Here is a 25,468-nt window from a genome sequence, read left to right as displayed (position 1 = left end):
TGAGATACTGTATATTGTGCTATAAGCAGGGGTGCACATAAGTGGTCCGCAGGTCCGCATGCGGGACCGAAATAAGAAAATGCGCTGTGTAAATTAGTTCAGAGCACGCATTTGCGTACCGACACGGTTGACAGCTGTTAATACACAAAATGTAATACTGTCTAAGATTTCCATTCTAACTGAAAGCATAATTCTAAGTACAATGCAAAATGTGACATTTTATTCACTGAATCAGAAGCGCTAAACCCGGGAGCGTGTATATTTATGCGCTTCACTGACGCTCTGTATTGACGCATATACCTACTTGCCGACAACCCCCCAAAATAAAAGCAGTGTTGTTTTTGACAACCATCTTAGATTTAGTCTTAGTCGTTTGGACTAAAATGCTTATTAGTTTTAGTCACATTTTAGTCACTTCTATATGTGATAGATTTAGTCCAATTTTAGTCGACGAAAAGTCATAAAGGTTTTAGTCTAGTTTTAGTCAAAAAAAAGGGTGAAAAGTAGTCTTTTAACAAATTATTGTAGGTCAGTAGTAGTAGTGTCACTTATAAGTTGTGAAAATAGCAGATCTATAGTTCAACACAATGTGAGCTTCCGGATCGACTATTTTCAGCAATAATTACAATAATGAAGGAATGGTATATATAAGACATATATTTGAAATAATGTGCAAACTGCCGCCATCATGGTTAATCGTCTGTCTGTCTGAGTGACAACAATGTGACATGTTGAGCACGTTGTGCGCTGCACGCCAGGTGGTGGGCGTAACCAAACAAGGATAGAATGCTAAAACGGCTTGCCATAGCCCACTAGTATGGCAAAGAGTATTTAATGCTAAAACAGCTTGCCATAGCGGCAGATACTTCTTAGGTTTTAATCGGCATGCACAATAAGCAGAAATGTCGTGCATTTTAAACGTCTGACGGACCACCCACTAACATTTGTGTCTATTCTCGTCAACGAAAACTCACACACGTCTCGTCATGTTTTAGTCATCAACGAGCCATTTTTATCTCGTCATCGTCTCGTTATCGTCATGAAAAAAAGTTGCATCAACGAAATGATTTCGTCATCGTCATCTGTTTAATCGTCATCGTTGACGAAAACAACATTGAATAAAAGCTTCCTAATTTAGTGTTAAAAATTATGAAAATTCTTATTAAAAAAGTAAATAAATAATAAAGTCCAGTGATATTATCACTATTATTAATTTTTTTAGATTTATATTTAATGGGTCATACTATGTGCAGCGTGAGGACCAAACCAAATCTCCAGGTACTCTTATGAGAACCAGGCTAAAAACGTATGTGCACCCCAGGCTATAAGTCAATATATTTATTATTGCGACAGGCCTATGTTTGTCTTCTTCTCTAGAATTACATTTCGGAAGGGTTGAATTACAGTCTTGCGCTACAGCGCCACGCTTATAAAACTGTTTAATTGCATGCCCTTACATTAGGTTGTGAGAGATCAAACTATTGATCATTGGTTGACAATTCTTTTTTGTCAATGTTTTCAATAATGTCAACTAATTGTTTCGGCCCTAGTTGTGTTGTGCAGTATGCGCACACCCGCACAGCAATAAAAGACAACGACAGATGACAAGAATCCTTGTTGTGTAGTGCGAACACCACAGTGATTCAGGCAAGTCTTACAATCTTGTAGTATGAACTTTACATAGATTTAGAACTGCCACAATGCCAAAGTGCTGTATTCAGCAATGAATGAAGCAAACCAGAGATCTCCGACCAAGCTCCTAGAGAGCTACCATCCTGCAAACTTCAGTTCCAATCCTGCTCTAGCATACCTGCCTGTAATAATCAAATAACCCTGAACCCTAAAGTAACCCTGGAGACTCACTCTGACCGGATCAGTGAGTCCAATTCACAAATAAATCCTCCTGTGGGATTTTGCAAACAGCTGAGAAGAATTGTTCACAAATCAGACAAGTGAAAAAATGTTAAAATACTGAAAAAATGTGTAGAAATAATAATGAATGCATAGAACTAAAAGTGTTTTAAAAAGAAAATGACAGAAACTTATTTACTGCATGCTTCTAATATGTGATGATGGTTTGAAAAACAAGATGCACAGTGACACAGAGACAACTCGACCGACTGCAGTCTGCTCATGCCAAAGTGGTTGGGCCAGTTTCACTTGACTCAGCTCCTCTACAGACCCGAGTACACCATGTGAATTAAATATCATCTATATTTAGAGTTTATTACAGCTATCAGCTGTATTTAAACCCCTTAAACCACTGCATGGGTTGCAAATATGCCTTTAAAAAGGAACGCAACTATGAGCTACAGAAAGCATACAGTAAAACACTTAAAGGCTAATGTAAAACAAATGTGATCCACTGCAAATGAAGCATTTGCTGTCATTCAAAATATTCAAATAATCTGCACTCACCCAGAGTACAATGCCCTGATGCCTTCTTCACGGCCAATCCTGAACAAAGCGTGAAACATTCCCCGATATCGGACCTCCATACAGTGCGTCTGCCCTTGAACCTGGAGCCGTGTTTTTGTGAGATCAATGGGAAACGTACCTGCAAGATTTAATTAACAAGATTTATTTGTATTTGTCGCACCTGATTCCAGACACTTTCACATTCATTGTATGCAATAAGGTGGGGATGGGGAATGTTGTTTTTCATGTTCTGCAATGTTATGTTTAAACAAAGTGTTCTTGCATTAACAATCAAAGCCCATTTCACAGTCCTTCCAACGTGGCAAACACAGTGATTGTAATTCTAAAGATAATACTGTAAAAGTTATACAAATCTATGTAACATTATATTTCAATACCACAAATAATAGTAGCAATAGACAGTAATAATAATGATATAACATTATAATAATTATATTAACGTTACTTGTAAATGCTTATAATGCATAATTTTATTGTTGATGCATGATGATTATTTACCTTTAAGTGTGTCAAAAAGCAGAAACACGTTTTAATATATCAATTATTAGACATGTAGAAAAAAATAACTATTAACGATCTGGGAAAATTTTTTTAAATATCTATCTATATTCTCTCTTAAATATTTAAATGCATTATAGCTCTTCAATTTGAGATATTGACATGTATTAAAACATATACTATGCAACCTTTAATAAAGAAGTGATGTGTAATAAACGATGATGATGATGATGATGTAAAAACAGCAGGTGCACAGACTCACCGAATTCTGCGACAATTGAGGCCATTCCCCCATAGACAAACGGCTTCCAGTTCAGGTTTGCCATTTCTGTTGCGGCCCCTTCGGCTTGATGAAGTCCTACTAAAAACAGCAGAAAGCCAAAATAGAAGCAAACCAGCTGTTTTAATCTCACATTGTACAACATAGCGCTACCCGTCTGTGTTACAGCCAGTCTTGTCAGATGCATAGACAAATGTGTACCGGAATAAGACGCATTAAAGATTCATCGCAAGCGCCATAGGAAATTTGCGGAAATCCTATTGGTTGTAAACGCTGTCAATCATTTTGTCGGCGATTCCTATTTGTCGAAATTATCTGATGTTCCACCTACTTCCGCCACTAAGGAGGTTGAGTGACAGCAAGCAACGGCTCGCCTATTTTGATCAAACCGTGTTAACATTTAACTTTTTGTTTACCGTGTAAAATTAAAAAGAGCTGCGTATTGCCAACAAACGCACGAATATAAATAAGATGTGTCTGTGTTGTGGACGTAGCATGAAATATCGCTGCACTTGGTTCCGTATCGGACATCTAACGGCTTGCAACTGTTAGTCAGGTACAACAGAACTACTCTCACCATTATAAAGTACAAAACTGAGTAATCACGACATTCTAGTCAATATCGCCTTGTTAGCTCACATACCTGAGGCTTGGTTCTTCAGTCACCTCTGTTATTTTATTTTGGACTCCATCGTCTCGACCACATGTAGGATTACTGTACTTTTTCGCAGTCAAACTCCAGGAGCGCACGTATGGCTTTCAGTTTCCCATCATGTGTCTCTTGCAGGAACTCAACTCACTGTTACCGGAAGTTACCGCCCGGAAGTTTGAAAGAGACTACATTCCCCCACCCCCTCCCCTTTTCAATGTCACCCTGCCCCTGAGGGGGAGGCAGTCAGTGAGGTTTGATTTACATTTTTTTTTTAAGAAAATTAATTATTTGTCAAATGTGGGTGATCCTTCATGTAGTGCCCCTTATAAACTCACTACAGTAGGTTGTTTTAATTTATGCAGTGATGTATTGGCTCACCAAAAATGAAAAATGAAAAAAAAAAAAAATAAATAAATAAATCAGAGATCAAAAACTGTTGTAAACAATATTTATTAACTTTATTTCATTTTCATCTTTACACATTTTTATCACTTCAGTAGTAATCATCAGTTTGCTTCTTCCCCATAAAAAAATACAAAAATAAAAATGTGTTTTGTAAAAAGTTACAGTTAAACTTCGTACAGTAGGCCTTGTAAATGTTATAATTAAATTTAAAACGCTGAGCTCTTCTGTTACTCAACTCATACTTGATATGCAAATACTGCAAAGATAACTACTCTAAAAAATGCTGGGTTTTTTTTTTTTTTTTAGCCCAAATGATAAAATTTTATTTAATTTAATTTAATTTGGTTGGTTTTAACATTTCTACCCAGGTGTTGGGTAGTTTCTCTGCATTTAAAAAAATGCTGGGTTATGTTTTTAAACCCAAATGCTGGGTTCAGCTTGTTGGGTCATTTTATTGGGTTATTTTATTTTATTTTTTTACCCAGGTGCTTTTCTGTAACTAAGCTGCTGGGTCATATTTAAAGTGGTCATATGATGCGGTTTCTTGTTTTACTTTGTATTTGGAGTGTTACAAGCTGTTTGTGCATAGATAAGATCTGTAAAGTTGCAAAGCTTAAAGTCTCACATCCAAAGAGATATTTATTATAAAAATTAAGACTCAGCCACGCCTTCCTAAAATGGCTCATTCAAACACGCCTCCACTTGTTAAAGTCACAGCGTCGGTAGATTTGCATAACACCGCCCATATGTATATAGAAAGAAAGAAGGCGTAACTTTTACCGCCATGTTATGCGGTGTGTTTCATTGCAAAAGGAAAAGTACTTTGTTTAGCCTTACAAATGAGGACAACTAGAAATCAGTGGTTAAGTTATATTTATATATGTACTGTTCCGGAACAGTACAATGCAAATATTTGAGTGGGTGATGCGCATTCCAGGGAGGACTGTTTCCTGAACCTGGAAGAGCAGCTTACAATGCCAGCTGTACACAAAGGGTTAAGGCTATAAAGTGGGGCTATACCAACATTGCAAGGACAGTCTGCGCTTCTGACTGACGGCCTGTAAGTACGTTTTCATTTAAAGAATTTGCTACTGACTATTCAAACGCAAGTTTTGAGCAGTGTAGAGTAACGTTAGTGCTTGTTATTTCTCATTCTGTGATCGCAAATGCAGACATGGTGTTATGTTTATGTGGTGCGAGTGACGCAACGCAAGGCCTAAAAAGACAGTATGAGTCATTGTAATCAGTAGTTATGTCCCCACTGGATGCAACAAATGCTTCGTTTATAATGGATTTTGTTGTCGTCAGCTAGGAAACGGCATCACAGCGTAAGGGGCGTAACATTTCCTTCACACGCTTGAGGTATTCGGCCAATCACAACACACCGGATAGCTGGCCAATCAGCGAACACCTCGCTTTTCGTCAACTATGAGATTAGTAAAAATCGAGGCATTTAGGAGCAACAATAATGTACAGTATGTGGAAAATAATATGTTTTGTGAACCTCAAACCACATACACCAAATACACAAAATAATGTTCTTTTTAGCAACATTATATGACCCCTTTAATGGGTTATTAAATATTTGGTTATTTTTTTCTACCCGACCACTGGATTGAGCCTGTCTCTGATGAAACACCCAGCTGCTGAGTGAGACAGAGTGCAGGCTTTTTGCTTCCTCTACAGGAGAGAGCGGTTTTGGTGTACTTCTTCAGCGAAATAAAGGTTTGTACACATTTTATTTCATTTATACAGTCTTTGCTGTGCTGTAACTTATATTATTTTACCCAACACAACATACAAGGATAAGATTTCAGTCAGTTCACATGATGGAAATGCCTTTTGCCTTGCATAACATAAACTGATTTTATTCATTATAATACTGAATTTAATTTAATTTGATGTTAAAGTATGTTCTCTAATCTCAGTACTGTGTTGTTTATGGGCAGATTATGGAGTCAGTCACGGCATCTTTCAGCCACGAGTGAAACGCAAGGCAGCGGTCTGAGGTTCATAGTTCCCCCAGCGAATAGCAGCCCATCACAGGCTCAGATTTAGCAGACACACCAGCACGAGAGTTAGAGCAATTTTGGTGAAAAGTGATTACAGAGAATGCTTAAATTAAAATGCTAATTTTAATTTTTTTATTTTTTTTTATTTCCAAACTTCTTGTTAAACAAGTTTAATGGTATGTAATATTGTAAACTATGCTGTATTCATCCAAATAAATTCTATTTTTGTTCATGGGTGTTCTTGCTTAATAATAACTGTTCATCATTTGAGCATTGCTGTTGCCTTTGTAATTCTGTGTGTGATTTTTAATTTCCAGCCCATTTTAAGCCAGCAATATAATAATTTCTAAACAATAGTTGACAAATAAAACAACCCAGCATGTGTTCTGTCCGATATTTATCCAGTGCTGGGTTGCCAAATTTATTAGAAAAGTCCCTTTCAAGGAACTTACATGTTAAGCATATCTAAAGTCTTTGGTTAAATAAGTGTCTCTTTGTTCGACTAAAGAATTGCCTATTCACTCTCTGTTTTGTCTGTGTATTTGCTCTGTTCATCCAGACCACGAGTTACGTTTTGATATGGCATGGCACGTTGTAATACAAGCAAGATTTTTCCATCTCTAACAGAACTGTGCTCCTAGAAATACACACCAGCATTGTTCACAACGAACACCTCAACCTGCAAAGAGATCATATAAAATGTCATTACCTTGCATTGTAAATCTTTTTATGACCATTTGAACACAGTCTCATTGTGAACAAGATGCACCTTTTAATGATATTGAGGAATATCTTTTAAAATTCTCACGCTCAAATGACCACAGTTTTATTTTAGTAATGCTGATTTTGTGATAAGATGATCGTTGTGGTTTCAGCTTCTCTCTAGTTTGAGGCAGTTGTGATGTCACAGAGTGGTGCGTAAGAGCCTCATCACACGCTGGTAGAGCTGCTGAAGAACTGATACCACATTGCTGCAACACACAAAAGATGTTGGATTGAGTTACAGTTATTAATCACAGGATTTATTATATTAAAAGGATAATTTACCCTTTCAAAAATAAAAATTGTCGTCATTACTCACTTTGGTTAAAGTGGTTCAAATTTGCAAACCTACACTACCAGACAAAAGTTTTTGAACAGTAAAATGTAATTTTAACTTATTACAATAAAAATGAGTTGATATAACTTGTAAGTTTGAATGACTTAAGTTGATTTAACTTAAAATCTTAAGGCAGCTGCTTAACTTAAGATTTTAAGTTGAAACTGGTGAAAACTTTTTACAGTGCTATTGTGAAATAGTTTTACTATTTCAAATAACTGCTTTCAATTTGAATATATATTTTTTTAAAAATATTTATTGCTGTGATTATTATTATTATTAAATATTATTATTATTATCAATATTTAAAACAGGATTCTTTGATGAATAGAAAGATCCAAAGATCAGCATTTATCTGAAATAAAAACTTTTGTTACATTATACACTATACCATTGAAAAGCTTCAGTATATATACTGTATATATATATATATATAGAGAGAGAGAGAGAGAGAGAGAGAGAGAGAGAGAGAGAGAGAAATGATAGAAATTAATACTTTATTTAGCAAGGATGCTTTAAATTGATCAAAAGTGATGATAAAGCCATTTATAATGTTACAAAAGATTATATTTCAGATAAATGCTGTTCTTCTGAACTTTCTATTCATCAAAGAAACCTGAACTAAATTCTAATCAATATAATGATATTTTTTGAGCAGCAAATCAGAATATTAGAATTATTTCTGAAGGATCATGTGACTGAAGCAATGATGCTAAAATTCAGCTTTGAAATCACAGGAATGAATTCAATTTTAAAATGTTAAAATAGAAAACATTTATTTTTAATTAGTAAAAATATTTTAAAAATTCACTGTTTTGCAGTATTTGGATCAAATAAATGCAGGGTTAGTGAGCAGATGAGACTTCTTTAAAAAAAAAAAAAAAACACACACATTAAAAATAGTCCAAAAATTTTTAAATGATAGTGTACATGACGTCTTCTGTAAGTGTTTTTGTCTATACAATGCATATCCATATGGACAAAAATAGCTAACATTCTTGAAAAATCATTTGTAATTCTCATTTGTTAATTGCTTAGGATAAAAGTGTCTGCTAAATGAATAAACTTAAATGGTCAAAATATTCTATTTTATGTTCTATCACCTTAAACGCTTGACAATTAAGATCAGATCCTTTCATATATTGTTTCTGTGCCCATACTGGTTTTCTATGAATGCCTTTCATGATTAAAGACATCATGACCTTGCTCACCCCTCGATCTTATACAAACGAGAGGATCCGATGTCCTGGTTGTATCAGTAGCTAGTACACTATATTGGTGTATAATACACTAAATATGTCTATGTTTAAAAAAAACAAAGAAACAAACCAAATATATATATACAACCTTTAACAAATACATACAAATAAGCAAAAACTCACCGGGCTCCATTTGATATGCAATTGTTTCTGTCTGGGTGAAGGCAGAAGAGTGATGCCAAACAGTACGTACAGCACAGCAACATGGAAATCAGTCTCCGCTTTAAAGACATCTTCTGCCCAGTGCTCTTAACAACCTAAAAAAAACTTTCGATTTGCTTTCAAGGAACCCAAGATGTTTCTTATTTAGGTAGCTCAAGGTAAGGACAGGCAGCAGTGTGTAGTTGAGGGGTGGGTGCAGTTCGGCACAAACCACATCCAAGAGCTTTCTCTGGGCAGAGCGTAGCAGTGGGCACAACAACTGCTGACCAAAATCCACATTCAATAGCAGTGAACAGTCTAGTAGGGATGAATAACATTGCCACATTGTTGGCCAGTGGGAGTCAGGCTTTATTGTGTAGTAGCACTGTCATAAAAAGATCTTTCCTCGGTTATGAACGACTATGTGCAGATTGTTAAAAAACAGTTGTGTGGTTTTAAGTCTATTGTACTTGAGGGCTTTGACTTGTTTTCATGATTCCAGAAGGAAGTTGAAGAGGTTGCTGCATTATTGTGTAGTCTGGTTCTCAAAATAAATCCATACTTGTGCATTGACCCTGACTCCAATGATAAAATGTAAAATGGTTTGGATATAGTAAACATTTATTCACCCATGAGCACTTCTGTTTATTCAGAGTTTGTTCAGTCATGAGTAATCACAGTCATGCTTTTAGTGTCCAGCCCACTCACCAAACCCAACCCCCTCTTCATATTCATCAATTTCTCTTCCCCCTTTTAGTTTGTTCAAAGTTAGTAGACTGATCCCATGCTGGTAGAGAGACATCTCAGATTTGCGGCTGACAAAACAGACACTGGCACAGCACCCCATTTTAAATGAAAGAAATGATCTTTTGTCTTCATCCTAAGGCCAAACAAATCTGAAAGATTGAATAAAAGAATGACTACAAGAATGAAAACAAGAATGACTACCCACTTGGAATCCTTCCTCTGGACATCTTTTCTTCAGTTGGAATATGTTCTCTGTTAAATGTACTGGACTTACCCACTATGACAAGAACGGATTTTCATGAGAAAGGAGTTCATCTGCTTCTCATCACTTTTTCAAGCAAGGAACAGTTCAACATCTGAGAATTATCCTGAGAATATTTCCTAATGAAAAGTCAAGGATAAAGATCCAGTCAACACAACAGATGTCTTTGGACATTAGTAAGGTTAGGTTGTAAATTCAAAATAGTCGCATGTTCCTGGATATAGCCGATTCAAGTAGGAAGTATGCTCTGATGGGACCTGGATGACAGCCAGACAGAACAAGGGGCGGGCAAACAAAACTACAGCAGCTAAAGAGAGAAGATGTTTTGTTTTTACCAATGGGAGGAAAGAAAATCTACAGTTTTGTGTCAAGTGTCTTCTGTTTAAACTATTAAAGTTCTTACCAACTTTGAAAAAAAGTACACTGGATGCAACAATGATCGCTTTCAATGTGACTCAGCAGACATCTTTGGAAACTATGAGGGAAAACTACGTAGTGACATCATCCAGTCCAGAGGTCACAACCCCTGCTGTGATAAAAAGAGAAGTACTGACCGTGGGCTGTATTCTTAGTGTGGGATCCATTTTAATCATTTTCACCAACCTTTTAGTCGCCGTTGCGCTGGTCCTGCTCATTCGCAAGAGGGGCTGCCAGAGCTGGTGTTATGTCTTAAACCTATCCATAGCGGACATCCTGGTTGGCGTGGCTATCACTGGCATTGCCACCGATGCTCTCAAGGGAACGACAGCCTCCATGGAAAAGGGCATTTGTTTGTTCCGCATGACCTGTGTCATTGCACCGTCTGCGGCCTCTATCCTAACCATGTTCTTGATCTCACTGGACCGCTACGTAGCTATAAAGTTGCCACTGCGCTATTCCCAGCTAATGAACAATAAGATGATTGCTGGGGCTCTGGTTCCTGTCTGGCTCATCGCAGTGACTATAGGATTTTCACCATGCATTTTGGAACCGTTGCAGAAGGCAGACTACCACAACGTCTGCACATTCTTCTCCGTCATAGAGCCAAAGAGCATCATTGTCCTCTTCTGCCTTTTTTTCTTTCCAGTACTCTCAGTCTTCATCTATATTTACATGGACATTCTGAAAATTGCATGTGGCCACCAGAAGCGCATCCGTGCCCAGCTAGCAGGCTCACGCTTTTTGACATGTAGCCGTTACTGGGGTCATGTAAAAGCCCTGCAGACTGTTGCCATGCTGGTTGGCTGCTTTACGCTTTGCTGGTGCCCCTTTTTTGTGGTCTGTATTGTGCAGGTATCATGTCCAACATGTAAACTTTATGACTTTTTGGAGAACCATTTCTGGCTGCTGGGACTTTCAAACTCCCTAATAAATCCCCTTGTTTATGCTTGCTGGCAACAAGAGGTGAGAAACCAGATCTGTGAGATCTTCACTCACATTAAAGTCAGGTTGTGTCAGGTGAAACACTCTGAGACAGTTGACAGATACCCCACAGACCACCCAACTGTCACTCAGGCAGTAACATGTCAGGACAAGATGCTAGCCACACCATTAAATTACAGTAGGTCTGTCACAGTTACTGAACAACATCCGGAAAGTATTTCCAATAGATTGGGATCCTTTTAGTCCATTGGCCATACACTCTTAAAAATATAGGTGCTTTATGATGCCATAGAAGAACCCTGGTTCCATGAAGAACCTTTAACATCTGAAGAACCTTTCTGTTTCACAAAAGGTTCTTTGTGGCAAAAGAAGGTTCTTCAGAATATAAAAAAACTAAGAAAGAGATAGTTCTTTAAAGAACCTTTGACTGAATGGTTATTTGTGAAACCAAAAATGCTTCTTCTATGGCATCGCTGGAAACAACCCTTTAAAGCGCCTTTATTTTTAAGAGTGTAGAAAACTGTAAAAGGTCTACATAACTGCTTTATCCCTTAATGGATGTGAAACCCAGAGTATCTGCCAAATACAAACAGACGCAATTTTATTTGCTTTATTTTTCCGCCTGCAATGAGTATAGTATGTGCAAAAATATAACCAAAGCACTTAGTTCTCATGTCCATATTTTTTCCCAGTTGTAAAATATATGACTGTAATAAATTAAACACTGTTTGCATTGTATGTTTTTAGAGGGTTTGTCATCTGGCCTAAGGGGGTTATGGCAGAACCCTTTTAATAAAATGTAAGATTTTGTAAAATGGTTTTGTGCAATATTCAGTGTGAACAGCACAATATAAATAAATTGTAACGATTGAAAATGTTTCTCTTCTTATACATCTAACATTGCTAATAGAAAAAAAATGCTTTAAGAACAAAAAAGTAATATGAATCAAATATATGATATTATTTTAGTATTTGCTTTGATGCTGGTCTATATAAAGCATGAATCTCACCTGATCTCTTTGTGTGTTTTCAATGGTGTTTATAGTGTGTATACAGTTGCTTAATCGTGATGACCATGGGACAATGATTATCTCATTGAGACAGTGGCGTCACTAGGAATTCTTGGCCCATTACACTGGGCCCAAAGCCAATTGTGTTATTATTTTCATAGTCTAAATGAAATGCAGTCTGAAAAAAAAAACATGCAGTGGTAAAACAAACTTCCTTCCTCCAGGGACAGCAAAGCAGTTTCAGTTTAAGTAGAGATACACTACCAGTCAAAAGTTTTTGAACGGTAGGATTTTTAATGTTTTTTAAAGAAGTCTTTTCTGATCACCAAGTCTGCATTTGTTTGAACTGTTTTCTTTTTGAATATATTTTAAAATGTTTAAAGTGTGTTCCAAGCTGAAATTTTAGCATCATTACTCCATTCACATAATCCTTCAGAAATCATTGTAATAATCGGATTTGCTGCTCAAAAAAAAAAAAAAAAACTTTTATTATTATTATGTTGAATACAGTAGATTTTTTTTTTTCAGATTTCTTTGACGAATAGAAAGTTCAGAAGAACAGAATTTATCTGAAATAGAAATCTTTTGTAACATTTTGTAATTTTATTATGACTTTTGATCAATATATCCTTGCTAAATAAAAGTATTAATTTCATATATATATATATATATATATATATATACTGTCAAGCCCGAAATTATTCATACCCCTGGCAAATTCTGACTTAAAGTTACTTTTATTCAACCAGCAATTTTTTTGACCAGAGGCATCATGGTATAAAAAAATATTAGACATCTTTTATTTACATTTGAACAAAAAGTGGCATGTCCAGAATTATTCATACCCTTCTCAATAATCAATAGAAAAGCCTTTATTGGCTATTACAGCAATCAAATGCTTCCTGTAATTGCTGACCAGCTTTTTGCATGTCTCCACTGGTATTTTTGCCAGTAGAAGTCTTCAGAAGTCTTCTTCTTTGTCCAGTTGAGCATTTGCAAAGGCCAAGCAAGCTTTTGTGTGCCTTATCTGGAGAAGTGTGTCCTCTTTGGTCTGTGTCCGTGGAACTCAGCAGTGTGCAGTGTCCATTGGACTGTCTGCCTTGAGAAGTTGCCACCAGCAGAGCCCAGATTCATCAGGGTGGCCTTGGTGGTGATCTTTGGATTCTTTTTTACCTCTCTCACTATCCTCCTGGGCCCGTATTCACAAAACATTTTATCTTAGCACTAAGAGTTCTCCTAAATAGCAGTAAAAGTTTTTAGCTAAGAGTTTTCTCTTAAAACCTATTAAAAAAGCTGCTGCGACAAACATTTGCTAAGCAGTAGAGAGAAGTCTTAAGCTAAGAGTAAGGGCGGGGTTGACCTCGTTACTATGGATGATGTCAGCCTGCTCACTAACCATGCATACAGTGATTGGCTGATAGGGGAGGGGTCTCTGTCAGACATTTATTCACAGAAATATTGTTGTAAATATTGCCATATTCAAATAAAGTTTTAAAAAGTTAGCAAAAATGTTGCCACCTTCAAATAAAGAATTTAAAATACAGGGCAAGTGTCACTTATTAAACAAGTGTTCAAATGATTGACATCCTTACCTGTGTGCTTCTTATAATAAACAATTAGCTGATATGCATGTAAACAGACTTTTTAAAGAGCTTTTTATGCTTTTAATGACACAGAATAACGGAGAACTAACACAAAATAATTGGGTGAAGAGAAGGGGCGAGCAGCAAAACTTTTCGAACCGGGAATCAAACTCGGGGCACTTTGAGCGGAGATACGCTATACACTGACGCACTAACCGCTAGGCTATCGGTGCCGACGTAAAAAGCTTTTTCTATTCATGATAGAATAATCATGGCTGATAGCGGGATACACAAACGTAAAACCAAACCAAACTGGACGCAAGAACAGCTGTTACTTCTTGCCCAAAGTAGGATATAATCAAATGGAAATTTGGAGCTGGGATAACCTTCAAGACTAAAAAAAAAATTGTGTAGGAATATGTGTGCATATGCAGAGTGTTTCTAAAACGTTTAAGTTCCGAGACGATCGCCAGCAACATCAATTTTAGGAAGATTAGAATTTGATCTTGTGATTTAAGCATGATTTAGTCCGATTTATACTCGACGCGTTCTTCTGCATGTTCTTCTGCATGTGTTCCTCTTTTAGGAACAGGGGCCAAATTCTGGCCCCTGTTCCTAAAAGATCTTAAGGATAAAAGTAGCCTCACAACTTAGTGATTTAGGAGAAAATCTTAAAAGTAATGCTTAAAACAATCCTAAATTTAGGACTCCTAATTTTTGCTCTAAGAGTATTTCACAAAGCGTTTTAGCACTAAAACTAGCTCCTAAATCTGCAAAATGTTAGGAGTAGTGGAGAGGACTCCTAAGTCACTAAGATCAAGTCCTAAAACTATCCTATAATGGCTGTTGCCGGCTGTCTGCCTCGGGACAGAAACATTTTAGAGGCATTGGATGATAATGAGCTTTTCAGAAGGTGCGGTCTTAATCGCAAAGGACTCAAATGGCAGCTTCCTATGAATGCAATAAATATTTTAATGAGGCTAAGGATTTTAATCTGCAAAAGCATAAAAAGGTTACATGAAAACATTATCGGCAACTTGAAAGTAATGTCCGTTTAGCTGTAGCAGTTGTTTGTCATCTCTGCCGCATATTGCATATTGCAGGTTAGAGACTCCGGTGAATTGATGTATAGAAAAATAATGTAGGAACCAGATTTTCTTTAAAATATACTTCAAAATACGCTATTAAGGCTTCTAGAGTCGTTTTTGTGAGAGAATTTTACTTCCGCATCTGAAAAACTGGCAAACCGGTAGTGACGTAACGAGAGGGAGAGCGGTCAATGTAAACCATAGGAAAACAATAGATCGCAATGACTGTTCGGACGCAGAGAACATTTAAAATGTTTATTTACACTTGTATGACGAACCACAGACACAAATATGAGCCTGCTATGTGGCCAAGAGGGCAGGGACATGCCAGGATTAAACAGAACAGCGGTCAGAGGAGACAAATTAAGTTGTGGTGTGAGAAGAACAGGGCAGGTGTCTGAGAGAGATCAGTGTTAGCTGACGACATCTAATCGGGCAAAATCATAGCATTTGTCATCTAAAAGTATTGATTCTACTTACCAGTAACACAAACGAATGATCGTTGTCGATCAAGCGTGTCATACTCATTAATTTCCGATGCAAACGTTACGTGATATAGCGGGTTTTTATTACCGCGCGCGCGAGAGAGATTGTTTTATTATATGCTTATATGGGAAATACCCCCAAACTTGATGTGCTGTCTCTGACTCTGCACCCAGGCTTTGAGGCTTGCTGTCTGAAATCAAAATAGGTTCTACATATAGCTTAAATGCATTTTAGGCAGGGGCATCTCCAGGCCAGCAGACATGAGTAAGCTTATGGTAGAGATCATTTATTACTCTGAGCTAAATACTTACAAATAAAAAACGTACAAATAAACAGTAACATTTTATCTCAATTACAGTTTGACTATATTTAGGTGACAAATACATGTAAAGTAAAACTTTTTGATGCCATTGGTAAAAGACATTTAATATTGACAGCATAAAGTTGTCTGCTCATCAGGAAGCCCTTACCTGCATGTGTTGTGTCAGCTATTAGACAGTTTACAGAGGAAGGATTACTTTATTAAAAGGTTTTGAATGGCCCCATTTTGGTGACAAACAATAAAAAATAATCACAATCACAAATTGTCTTACTGTATACATTTTTTATGAAGTTTACAACATATATATCAAGCAGAGCTGCATTTATGGCTAATTCAATTCAGTTTAATTTATACAGCAATAAATCATAAATATTATTTCATAGTACTGTTAATACCCAACTTAAAACACAACATTGCAACTGTTAATATATACATGTAGATGTACAAAACATATACTACTGAAAGAAAAATATTTTCAGTGTGGGTATCACACTAATGTGTGACATTAGTGAAGGTTAATAACAGCTGGCTCCACCTCTTCAGATCTTCACACAGCCTCATGTCTTGCAATGTCTCCCAAAGCCCTATAAACACAACACATGACAATACATTACAAATTAGCTGTGCAAACAATGTGAACAAGCTGTAACTAGACTTGATGATTATAATATTAACAAACTCAGGATAACTGACCAGTAATGCCTTCTCCTATATGGTACCGTTTTTACACAGTTCTTAAAATGATATTGCTAATGCTTACAAGCTAGCTACGGTGCTTTACAAAAACGTATACACATCTCGTTGTCTCATTATTTAAATAAATATGTTCACGGATTTGGTATTTATGAGAAGTTGTGAGAAGAAAAACAAAACTTACGGTGCAGTTCCCGTTTTCGTCGAGCTGCATCTCTGACGGCTTCGGACGAACCACAGTCTGACAGCGGACCCGATGAAGCTGCTGTCTGCACCGAAGGAACTGCACCGGCTCTGAGCCTCACTTGGTTCTTGCTTCAGCATCTCATGTTGAACTGCATCATATCGCCGGGACGATAATCCTCCAGAGTAAAGTGAACGCGTTTTTCGAAGCAGATGCATTAGTATAGGCCCGTCACTTCATCCGCACAAACGCACCCATATACAGAAGATAGCACCGTTCTTTTTATTGTAAGTAAACCCGTGGACACGATGTCCTGACAGGCTGGAGTTTGTGCAGCCTCCATAAACACAATAATTTACCATGACGATGATCAATTAAAATTAAAAATAACTACCGAAAACACACTAACTCAAGACTGCTCCTACTGAATAGCATCAGAGCTAGGCGAACGACTCCCTCTCGTGACGTCATATGACGCGGTGTGGGAAAAAAAAGCTGTTTTTGAGAGCTGTCAAGGAAACCGTCACTTTGTCTTCTAAATTTGTGCCCTTAGGTCTTGTAAAATATTTTCAAATAGCGCATTAACGGTTCGTATAGTATTTTCATTCACGAATATATGTTTATCTCGAATTTTTTTTTAACCTGCAATATGCACTTTAATTTGCCTGACTTTGCGAAGAATACCAGCGCTTTTCACAGTCATATTTGCTTCTGGACAAAAGTGGGAAAGCTGCATTTATTTGCACACATATATTTTCCCACACATCTTTTTTAGTTTTTGAGGTTATCCCAACTTTGTTTTCACGAACAAGTTGTGTAAGAAGTAAGAGAACGTAAAATATTATTTTACGTTTACTTGCCTTACTATCACCTATGATTATTCTACCCTGTTAATTAAAAGGCTGTTTATATGCATACGAGGAGCGCATATGAGGCTGAAGAGACACGTTTAATTAGCCTGCACTTAGCCTGCATTTTAAAATCTTTATTTGAATATTGCAACATTTTTATTTTAAAACCTTTATTTAAATATGATATAATATTGCATGTTACAATATTTCTATGAATGAATGTCTGACAGAGACCCCTCCCCTATCAGCCAATCATTGTGTGCATAGTTAATGAGCATGTCCAAATCATCCATAGTAACGAGGTCAACCCCGCCCTTACTTTTAGCGTAAGACTTCTCTCTATTCCTTAGTAAAAGTTTGTCTCAGCAGCTTTGTGAATAGGTTTTAAGAGAAAACTCTTAGCTAAAAACTTTTACTAGCATTTAGGAGAACTTTTAGTGGTAAGATGAAATGTTTTGTGGTTACAGGCTCTGATCATGTGTACAAAATGTACTGATATTAAACTAGTTTTTAACATGATCATTTTATTCTTACATGTACTTTTGTAATATGTTATTAGCCCCGAGATAAATGTTGCAGTGAATAAATCCATATATATGCAACAATTAGTAGTAGTATCCAATAGTCTAGTGGTAGAATGTTCGTTAGATGAGTCAGAGGGTTTCAGATCTAATCCACCGTGACACAAATTTTTCATCCCTTAATAAAATTAAGTATGTTTATCAGTGATCCTATATCAGAGACACATTTGTGTTTATTTTGTTTTGATTTTTAACCGCAGTGAGTCATAAGCGAGGGAATGAAGTGCTCACATGTGAACACTGAGCACGAGCCGCATTGAGAAAGTAGCGTCGCTAATTAACATCGCAACGAACATTAAGCATGATTTCAGAAGAAAAAAAACTACAGATTCCAGCGTCAGCACCTTATTTAACAGAAAGGAATCTTTCATTAGCATTAGATACGTCCGTGCTGCGAGATGTTCAAAAAAGTGGTGGGACAATATCGAGCTTTGCAAAAAGTGTCCCACTCATCCCACCCGTGAATTACGCCTATGAAAATAAGTAATGTGAAACACTAACAAAAGCAATTATGAGAAAATATTTTTATTGCAGCAGGCTTCAACAGTAAAACCAACACAACAGTGTTAAAATGTACAGTTTCACAAACTTTTTTGCAAAAGTTTTCGTCCTTAACCAATAGTGGTTCTATGGTCACGCATTGATGGATTATAGAGATGTTTGTACAGGCGTACTTGTTCAGCCAAAAGAGCTTTAAAAATCACTGATTTAAAATCAGTCTTTACATTGCACAGATTTAGGAGCTAGTTTTAGCGCTAAACGATTTGTGAAACACTCTTAGAGCAAAAACTTATGAGTCCTAAATTTAGGACTGACACGCCCATTATTTTTAAGTTTTTCTCCTAAATCGGCAAGTTATGAGCTACTTTTAGCCTTAAGATGTTTTGTGAATACGGGCCCTGGCCAGCACAGGTGTCACTTTTGGCTTCCGACCACGTCCTCTGAGATTTTTTTACAGTGCGGAACCTCTTGCATTTTTTAATAATACTTTGCACTGTAGCCACTGGAACTTCAAAACATTTGGATATGGTCTTATAGCTCTTTCCTGACTTTTGAGCAGCCACTATGTGCAGCTGCAGGTCCTCAGTGAGCTCCTTTGTCTTAGCCATGACTGTCCACAAACCAACAGCAGAGAGCTTCTATTTTTCACCTATTGAGTTGATTAAAACAGCTGTTCCCAATGAATCAGGGTAATTAGGATGCTTTAGAACAGCTTGGACTATTTGGAATGGTATAGAACTTTGGATTTTCCCATAGACTGTGACAGTTTGCAAAGGGTATGAATAATTTTGGACATGCCACTTTTTGTTCAAATGTAAATAAAAGCTGAGAAATCCTTGTACATCGTCTTATTATCTTTTGGGAGAAGTCATTTTTGGTCAAAAAAAACTTGTTGGTTGAATAAAAGTAACTTTAAGTCAGAATTTGCCAGGGGTATGAATAATTTCAGGCTTGACTGTACATATATATATATATACACAAACACATCCCTTATGACTCAAAGCTCTTGAATGGTATAGTGTATAATGTTTCAAAAGCTTTATATTAGATTTATTGAAGACATTTTATGCCAATAAAACTATCAATGTATGCTTTATATTAAGTTTAGTCGTTCAGTTGTAAAATTAATTGCAAAGTGGAGAAATACACTTTAAGTGACAAACACACAATTAGACTCCGCCAGTAGTCTAAACCAGTCAACTACATATCCTACAATCCTTTGTTCCTAACCCGGAAGAAAATAGTACCACGTGCGAACCACGGAACTCGCCAGTGGAAATAAATCTTTCCGGAGTGACTGCGGCTCATCACAATGAAGTAAGTGATGTTTTGAATGTATAAGTTGAAATATCACTGAAATATTTGTTGCAATATGTTTCTAATTGGTCTAAGAAAATTACTAGACTCCTCACGATTGAAACGGGAAATGTCACAAAGTGAAAGCCAAATAACTGGCATCAGTTTTTGCAGCAGTAGCCAGATGCTAATTATCCATCTGCTAAAACATGAATGTAAACTACTTTCCTTATTCTCGATTCGGTTATTCTTTTTAATTAATTATAAGACACCGACAAATAACAAGAAAATTAAATGAGCCAATATAAAACACTAAGACGACTACTCTTTCGTTATACACAGAGAAAAAAGCCTTCCATTATTAGAGTTTACTGTATTGGCATGAATATATGTTTGTGAATAAATGTTAAAAACTTAATTTGAAGAAGTTTAATTTTTCAAGACTTCGTAAGTGTCCCTGATTGAAGAATCCTAAATTCTGATAAACATTGATGTTATGATGCACAGCACACGCCACAACATAGTAATATTAGAGACAATACAATTTGTACAGAATAAAATATAAGTAAATGTATATTCTTTATGTCTGTTATTTATATTTAGTCCGCTCACCAAAGTGAAACTCATCAATGAACTGAATGAAAGAGAGGCTCAACTTGATGTCAAAGACACTGTGTCCTGGCATTCGGTCTACAAGGACAGCGCCTGGATCTTTATCGGTGGGTGATTGGTTAACATCGCGGCTGTGTGCCAAAACTCAGTTGGCTTGCTAACTAAACAATACTGTGCAATTTGCTTCATAGACACTAAACTGCTCTCTGGATAAACCAGGGGCCTCCAATCCTGCTCCTGGAGAGCTCATGTCCTGCAGATTTCAGCTCTAACTCAAATCAAACACACCAGAACCAGCTATATAAGGTCTTCAGAGTTACTTAGAAATAACCCGACAAGGGTGTTGAACCAGGATGGAACCTGAAGCCTGCAGGAAAGTAGCTCTCCAGGCGCAGGGTTGGAGATCCCTGGGATGGACCATAGTCTGCCAGATGGTGGCAGCATTCACCTGTTTCACACTAAAAGTGGGCTTCTGTACAAAATGGCCTGATCTCAGTCCTTCTCTGAAGCCTATCCTAGTACACAATGCAGTAAAGTTGATTTGACCTTGTAAATTTCAAAGTGATTTATATTTATTGGTTTTATCTCACATTTATTTACCAGACTAAAGAGAACTGTTTCAAAAATGTAACATTTTATTTTATTATTATTTTTTAAATTTCTTTAACGCTAACCCAGTCAGCACTGTATGTAATCATGTTTTAATCTCCAGGTGGACTTCCATATGAGCTGACAGAGGGAGACGTCATCTGTGTTTTCTCTCAGTAAGTCCTAATTGCTCTCCTACATTTCAAACACGTCTTCATTTCTTGCTAAAAGAAGTCTTGAGTTTTTTTCTCCTAGTGAAGCTTAATCCTCCTCTGTGCATCTCAGGTACGGAGAGATTGCCAACATCAATTTGGTGCGAGATAAAAAGACGGGCAAATCCAAAGGCTTCTGCTTCCTGTGCTATGAAGATCAAAGGAGCACCATTCTGGCTGTGGATAACTTTAATGGAATCAAGGTGAAAGGCTTTCTCCAGTTGCTTATTCAGTTGTGTGTTTACTAATGGAATATGTTCTACTTGTCAAAAGAGTCGTATTTTAACATTTTCACACATATATATACTAAGATTATTTTTCAATGTCAATGATTTTGCATGGGAATGTATAGAGATTTTTTTTCTTTCTTTGGAATGGGTGATAAAACATTATCTTATTGAGATTGTGATAAAATATGTGTTGACATTTTTTTTTTTACTTGATATGGATTAATCTTACAGTCTATAACACAGCAGAAATAAAGGTGACAGCAGCCAGTCAGTACATGCCTCTTCATTTGAGGAAAAAAATACTGTCAAATATACACTGAAACTGAAAATAAAACTAAAAGACCTTCACAGCAACATGTCAAAATTCGGTTTTAAAAGTCTGGTTTAACTTGAACAAATTATGTCAAAAATACAATACTAGTCAAAAGTTTCTGAAGAGTAAGATTTTTAATGTTTTTTATTTTAAGAAGTCTCCTTTGCTCAAAAGGCCTGCATTTATTTGCTCCAAAGTACAGCAAAAACAGTAAAATTCTGAAATATTTTGACTATTTAAAATAACTGCTTTCGTTTTAAATATATTTTAGAATGTTTCTGTGATCAAAGCCAAATTTTCAGAATTATTACTCCAGTCTAGTGTCACATGGTCTTCCTATTATAATACACTGATTTGCTGTTCAAAAATATATTTTTTAATTATTATTATTATTATTATTAATATATAAAATATATATATTTTTCAGGATTCTATGATGAATTGAAAGATCAAAAGATCAGCATTTATCTGATTTAAAAAAAAATGTCTTTATCATCACTTTTGATCAATTTAGAGCATCCTTGCGAAATAAAAGTATGAATTTCTATAATTTCTTTCCGAAAAAATAAATAATTAAATCAAATCAAAATATTATAATGATTTCTGAAGGATTATATGACTGAAGTAATGATGCTAAAATTCAGCTTTGAAATCACAGGAATAATTTACATTATAAAATATATTTAAATAGAAAACAGTTATTAAAATAGTAAAAATATTTTAAAAAATATACTGTTTTTGCTGTACTTTGTATAAAAAAATGCAGGCTTGGTAAGCAAGAGACTTATTTAAAAACATAAAAAAATCTTTTGACTGGAAGTGTATGTCAGAAATATATTACTATTGGTTACTAAAATCTAATTCTCAAAGTAATATTATTAATTTTAAGGAATATCATACATCCAATGTATTTTTCATTAATTTATACAGTTATGTTGATAATAATGCTGTGATAATGATAATAAATGCAGTGTTTTGTTATAAATTAAATTAATTTGATCACATTATAAAAGAATAATCTGATTACAGTTTTATTAATTCGTTTTATTAGACACCATTTTTAAATTAAATTTGTATTGAATTGTAAAACAGAATCTATAAAAAATAAAATGGAAAAAAGAGGAGATTTAGGAAAAACAAAAAAACAGATTTCATGGTGTTTTAAATTAAAAGGTATGTTACTTTGTGGAGTTTTATTGTTTACATTTATTCTCTCTAAACATATGGAAAGTATTTAGTTCCATATTCAATTATAAATTAATATTGTAATAAATATCAATATTGTATGATACGGGAAAAATATTGTGATAATCTTGTTATAAAGAGGTCACATTTTTTTATTTCATTCATATTTTTTTTAAAGTAACCCATATTATCAGGAAAATAATAGTGTCTGCATGTGTTGCATATATTTGTATTTTAATTTTTCTTTCTGCTTTAAAGGTTAAGGGCCGAACCATACGTGTGGACCATGTAGCAAATTATCGACCACCCAAGGACACAGATGACATTGATGATATCACTAAACGTTTACGAGAAGAGGGATGTGCTCCCAAAGTCCCCCAACCTTCCTCCTCTGAGTCAGAATCTGAGGAAGAACACGCTGTACCTGTGAAAAAGCCCAAAAAAGGTGAGAAGAGGTTATATCCGTTCAGTAACTACAGTTGATAGGATGATTTCAAGATGTTATTCTTCTTATAATGTGTCTAATAAACACTTTTTTTGTTATTTGACTAATTGATTGCGTTATGACGTTGTTATAATTCAGATAAAAAGGAGAAGAAAAAAAAGAAAAAGGAGAAGAAAGAGAAGAAAAAAGCACTGAAGGAAGAGAAACATGAGGCACGGACTGAGCCATCAGCGTCTTCTCCTGTTAGAGTGAAGAAGGAGAAGGAGGACACGGCGTATGAGAAATATGCCACAAAAGGACCGGCAGGAAGCAGAAGGGACAGGAATCCACAAGACAGAGCAGATGAGCAGGACAGATTCAGAGATAGGTATGGAGGTGAGAGGGAAAGGGATAGAGAAGAAGACAAAAAGACAGACAGGAACAGAGAGGATAAAAGATATGAAGACACACGACAGCGAGACAGGGAGGGAGACAGAGGAAGAGGGGCTGACAGAGAAAGAAATGGGGATAGAGAGCGAGAACGAGACAGAGAGCGTGAGAGAGAAAGGGAACGCGATAGAGACAGGGAACGAGACCGAGACAGGGATAGAGAAAGAGACAGAAGAGAGCGAGACAGAGGAAATGACCGAGGGTTTGCCAAACACAGAGATCACAGTCGTGAAAGAGACCACAGGCGAAATTAAGCAGAGATAGTTTTTTTTTTATTTTCTTGGATACAAAATGGACTCCACTATTTTCTTTTGTGTGTGTACCTCAGAGATGTAAATAAATGTTTAGAATTTTTAAATATCTGTCTGGAATAATTTACTTTATAATGACCACTTGGCATTATGTAACACACACTAAAGTGTTAACAGTAAATTACAAAGACCAAAAAATGTCTCTTTTAACAGTGTCAACTAGGGATGCACTGAATGTTCGGCAACCGAAATTATTCAGCCGAACACCAAAAGAGCTGTTTTTGCTATTTGCAGCCGAATAATTTCGGTTGCCGAACATTCGGTGCAAAAAGGCCGAATAAATTTTACCAAATAAACTATTTTGCAGAATAAATTGTTTTGCTATTTTTAGCCGAATAATTTCAGTTGCCAAACATTCGGTGCGAAAAGGCCCAATAAATTATACAAAATAAATTATTTTGCTATTTTCTACCGAATAAATTATTTTGCTATTTTCAGCAATAATTTCGGTTGTTGAACATTCAGTGTGAAAAGGCCGAATAAATTATACCGAATAAATTGGTTAGCTTTTTCAGCCGAATAATTTTGGTTGCTGAACATTCGGTGCGAAAAGGCAGAATAAATGATACTGAATGAATTAGTTTGCCGAATAAATTATTTTGCTATTTTCAGCTGAATAATTTCGGTTGCCGAACATTTGGAGCGAAAAGGCTGAATAAATGATGCCGAATTAATTATTTTGCCCAATAAATTATTTAGCTATCTTCAGCTAAATAATTTCGGTTGCTGAACATTCGGTGCAAAAAGGCTGAATAAATGATACTGAATAAATTATTTTGCTATTTTCAGTTGAATAATTTCGGTTGCCAAACATTCGGTGCGAAAAGGCCCAATAAATTATACAAAATAAATTATTTTGCTATTTTCTACCGAATAAATTATTTTGCTATTTTCAGGAATAATTTCGGTTGTTGAACATTCAGTGTGAAAAGGCCGAATAAATTATACCGAATAAATTGGTTAGCTTTTTCAGCCGAATAATTTTGGTTGCTGAACATTCGGTGCGAAAAGGCAGAATAAATGATACTGAATGAATTAGTTTGCCGAATAAATTATTTTGCTATTTTCAGCTGAATAATTTCGGTTGCCGAACATTTGGAGCGAAAAGGCTGAATAAATGATGCCGAATGAATTATTTTGCCCAATAAATTATTTAGCTATCTTCAGCTAAATAATTTCGGTTGCTGAACATTCGGTGCAAAAAGGCTGAATAAATGATACAGAATAAATTATTTTGCTATTTTCAGTCGAATAATTTCGGTTGCCGAACATTCGGTGCAAAAAGGCCGAATAAATTTTACCAAATAAACTATTTTGCAGAATAAATTGTTTTGCTATTTTTAGCCGAATAATTTCAGTTGCCGAACATTCGGTGCGAAAAGGCCCAATAAA

At 35.9% G+C, this 25,468-nt stretch overlaps 3 protein-coding genes and 1 long non-coding RNA gene across 7 annotated transcripts in view; 2 read left to right on the top strand and 2 right to left on the bottom strand.

Moving 5' to 3' along the window:
* slc25a14 (solute carrier family 25 member 14) overlaps positions 1 to 4,005 on the bottom strand; it is a 28,040-nt gene extending 24,035 nt beyond the window's left edge. The window contains exons 1-3 of one of the 4 annotated variants that reach the window (XM_073824270.1): positions 3,861 to 4,005; positions 3,200 to 3,298; positions 2,419 to 2,557 (exon numbers count right to left, since the gene is read on the bottom strand). In XM_073824270.1, coding sequence (XP_073680371.1) covers positions 2,419 to 2,557; positions 3,200 to 3,263 — 203 coding nt within the window. In that variant the 5' untranslated portion in view covers positions 3,264 to 3,298; positions 3,861 to 4,005. Of the gene's footprint in view, positions 1 to 2,418; positions 2,558 to 3,199; positions 3,427 to 3,860 lie in introns of those variants that run through there. The other 3 variants (XM_073824271.1, XM_073824269.1, XM_073824272.1) reach the window with 3 other exon arrangements.
* A 308-nt stretch (positions 4,006 to 4,313) lies between these two features.
* LOC141292992 (uncharacterized) lies at positions 4,314 to 9,053 on the bottom strand. The gene is made up of 3 exons (XR_012340612.1): positions 8,768 to 9,053; positions 7,056 to 7,257; positions 4,314 to 6,965 (listed from the first exon to the last, which is right to left on the bottom strand). It is a non-coding gene; the product is annotated as an uncharacterized lncRNA (long non-coding RNA).
* A 1,054-nt stretch (positions 9,054 to 10,107) lies between these two features.
* LOC141291931 (glucose-dependent insulinotropic receptor-like) lies at positions 10,108 to 11,399 on the top strand. The gene has a single exon (XM_073823929.1). The coding sequence runs from the start codon at positions 10,230 to 10,232 to the stop codon at positions 11,397 to 11,399; it is 1,170 nt and encodes a 389-aa protein (XP_073680030.1). The 5' UTR covers positions 10,108 to 10,229.
* A 2,621-nt stretch (positions 11,400 to 14,020) lies between these two features.
* LOC141291930 (uncharacterized) lies at positions 14,021 to 24,089 on the top strand. Its single transcript, XM_073823928.1, has 7 exons — positions 14,021 to 14,045; positions 14,336 to 14,386; positions 20,318 to 20,470; positions 21,076 to 21,127; positions 21,237 to 21,366; positions 23,150 to 23,336; positions 23,475 to 24,089. The coding sequence occupies exons 1-7, from the start codon at positions 14,021 to 14,023 to the stop codon at positions 24,017 to 24,019; spliced, it is 1,143 nt and encodes a 380-aa protein (XP_073680029.1). The 3' UTR covers positions 24,020 to 24,089.
* Positions 24,090 to 25,468: the final 1,379 nt, after the last annotated feature.

Source organism: Garra rufa, chromosome 19, assembly GCF_049309525.1.
Source record: "Garra rufa chromosome 19, GarRuf1.0, whole genome shotgun sequence".
Classification (NCBI taxonomy): Eukaryota; Metazoa; Chordata; class Actinopteri; order Cypriniformes; family Cyprinidae; genus Garra; species Garra rufa.
The sequence above is the reverse complement of the archived record's forward strand: the minus strand, read 5'-3'. Positions and strand labels throughout refer to the sequence as shown.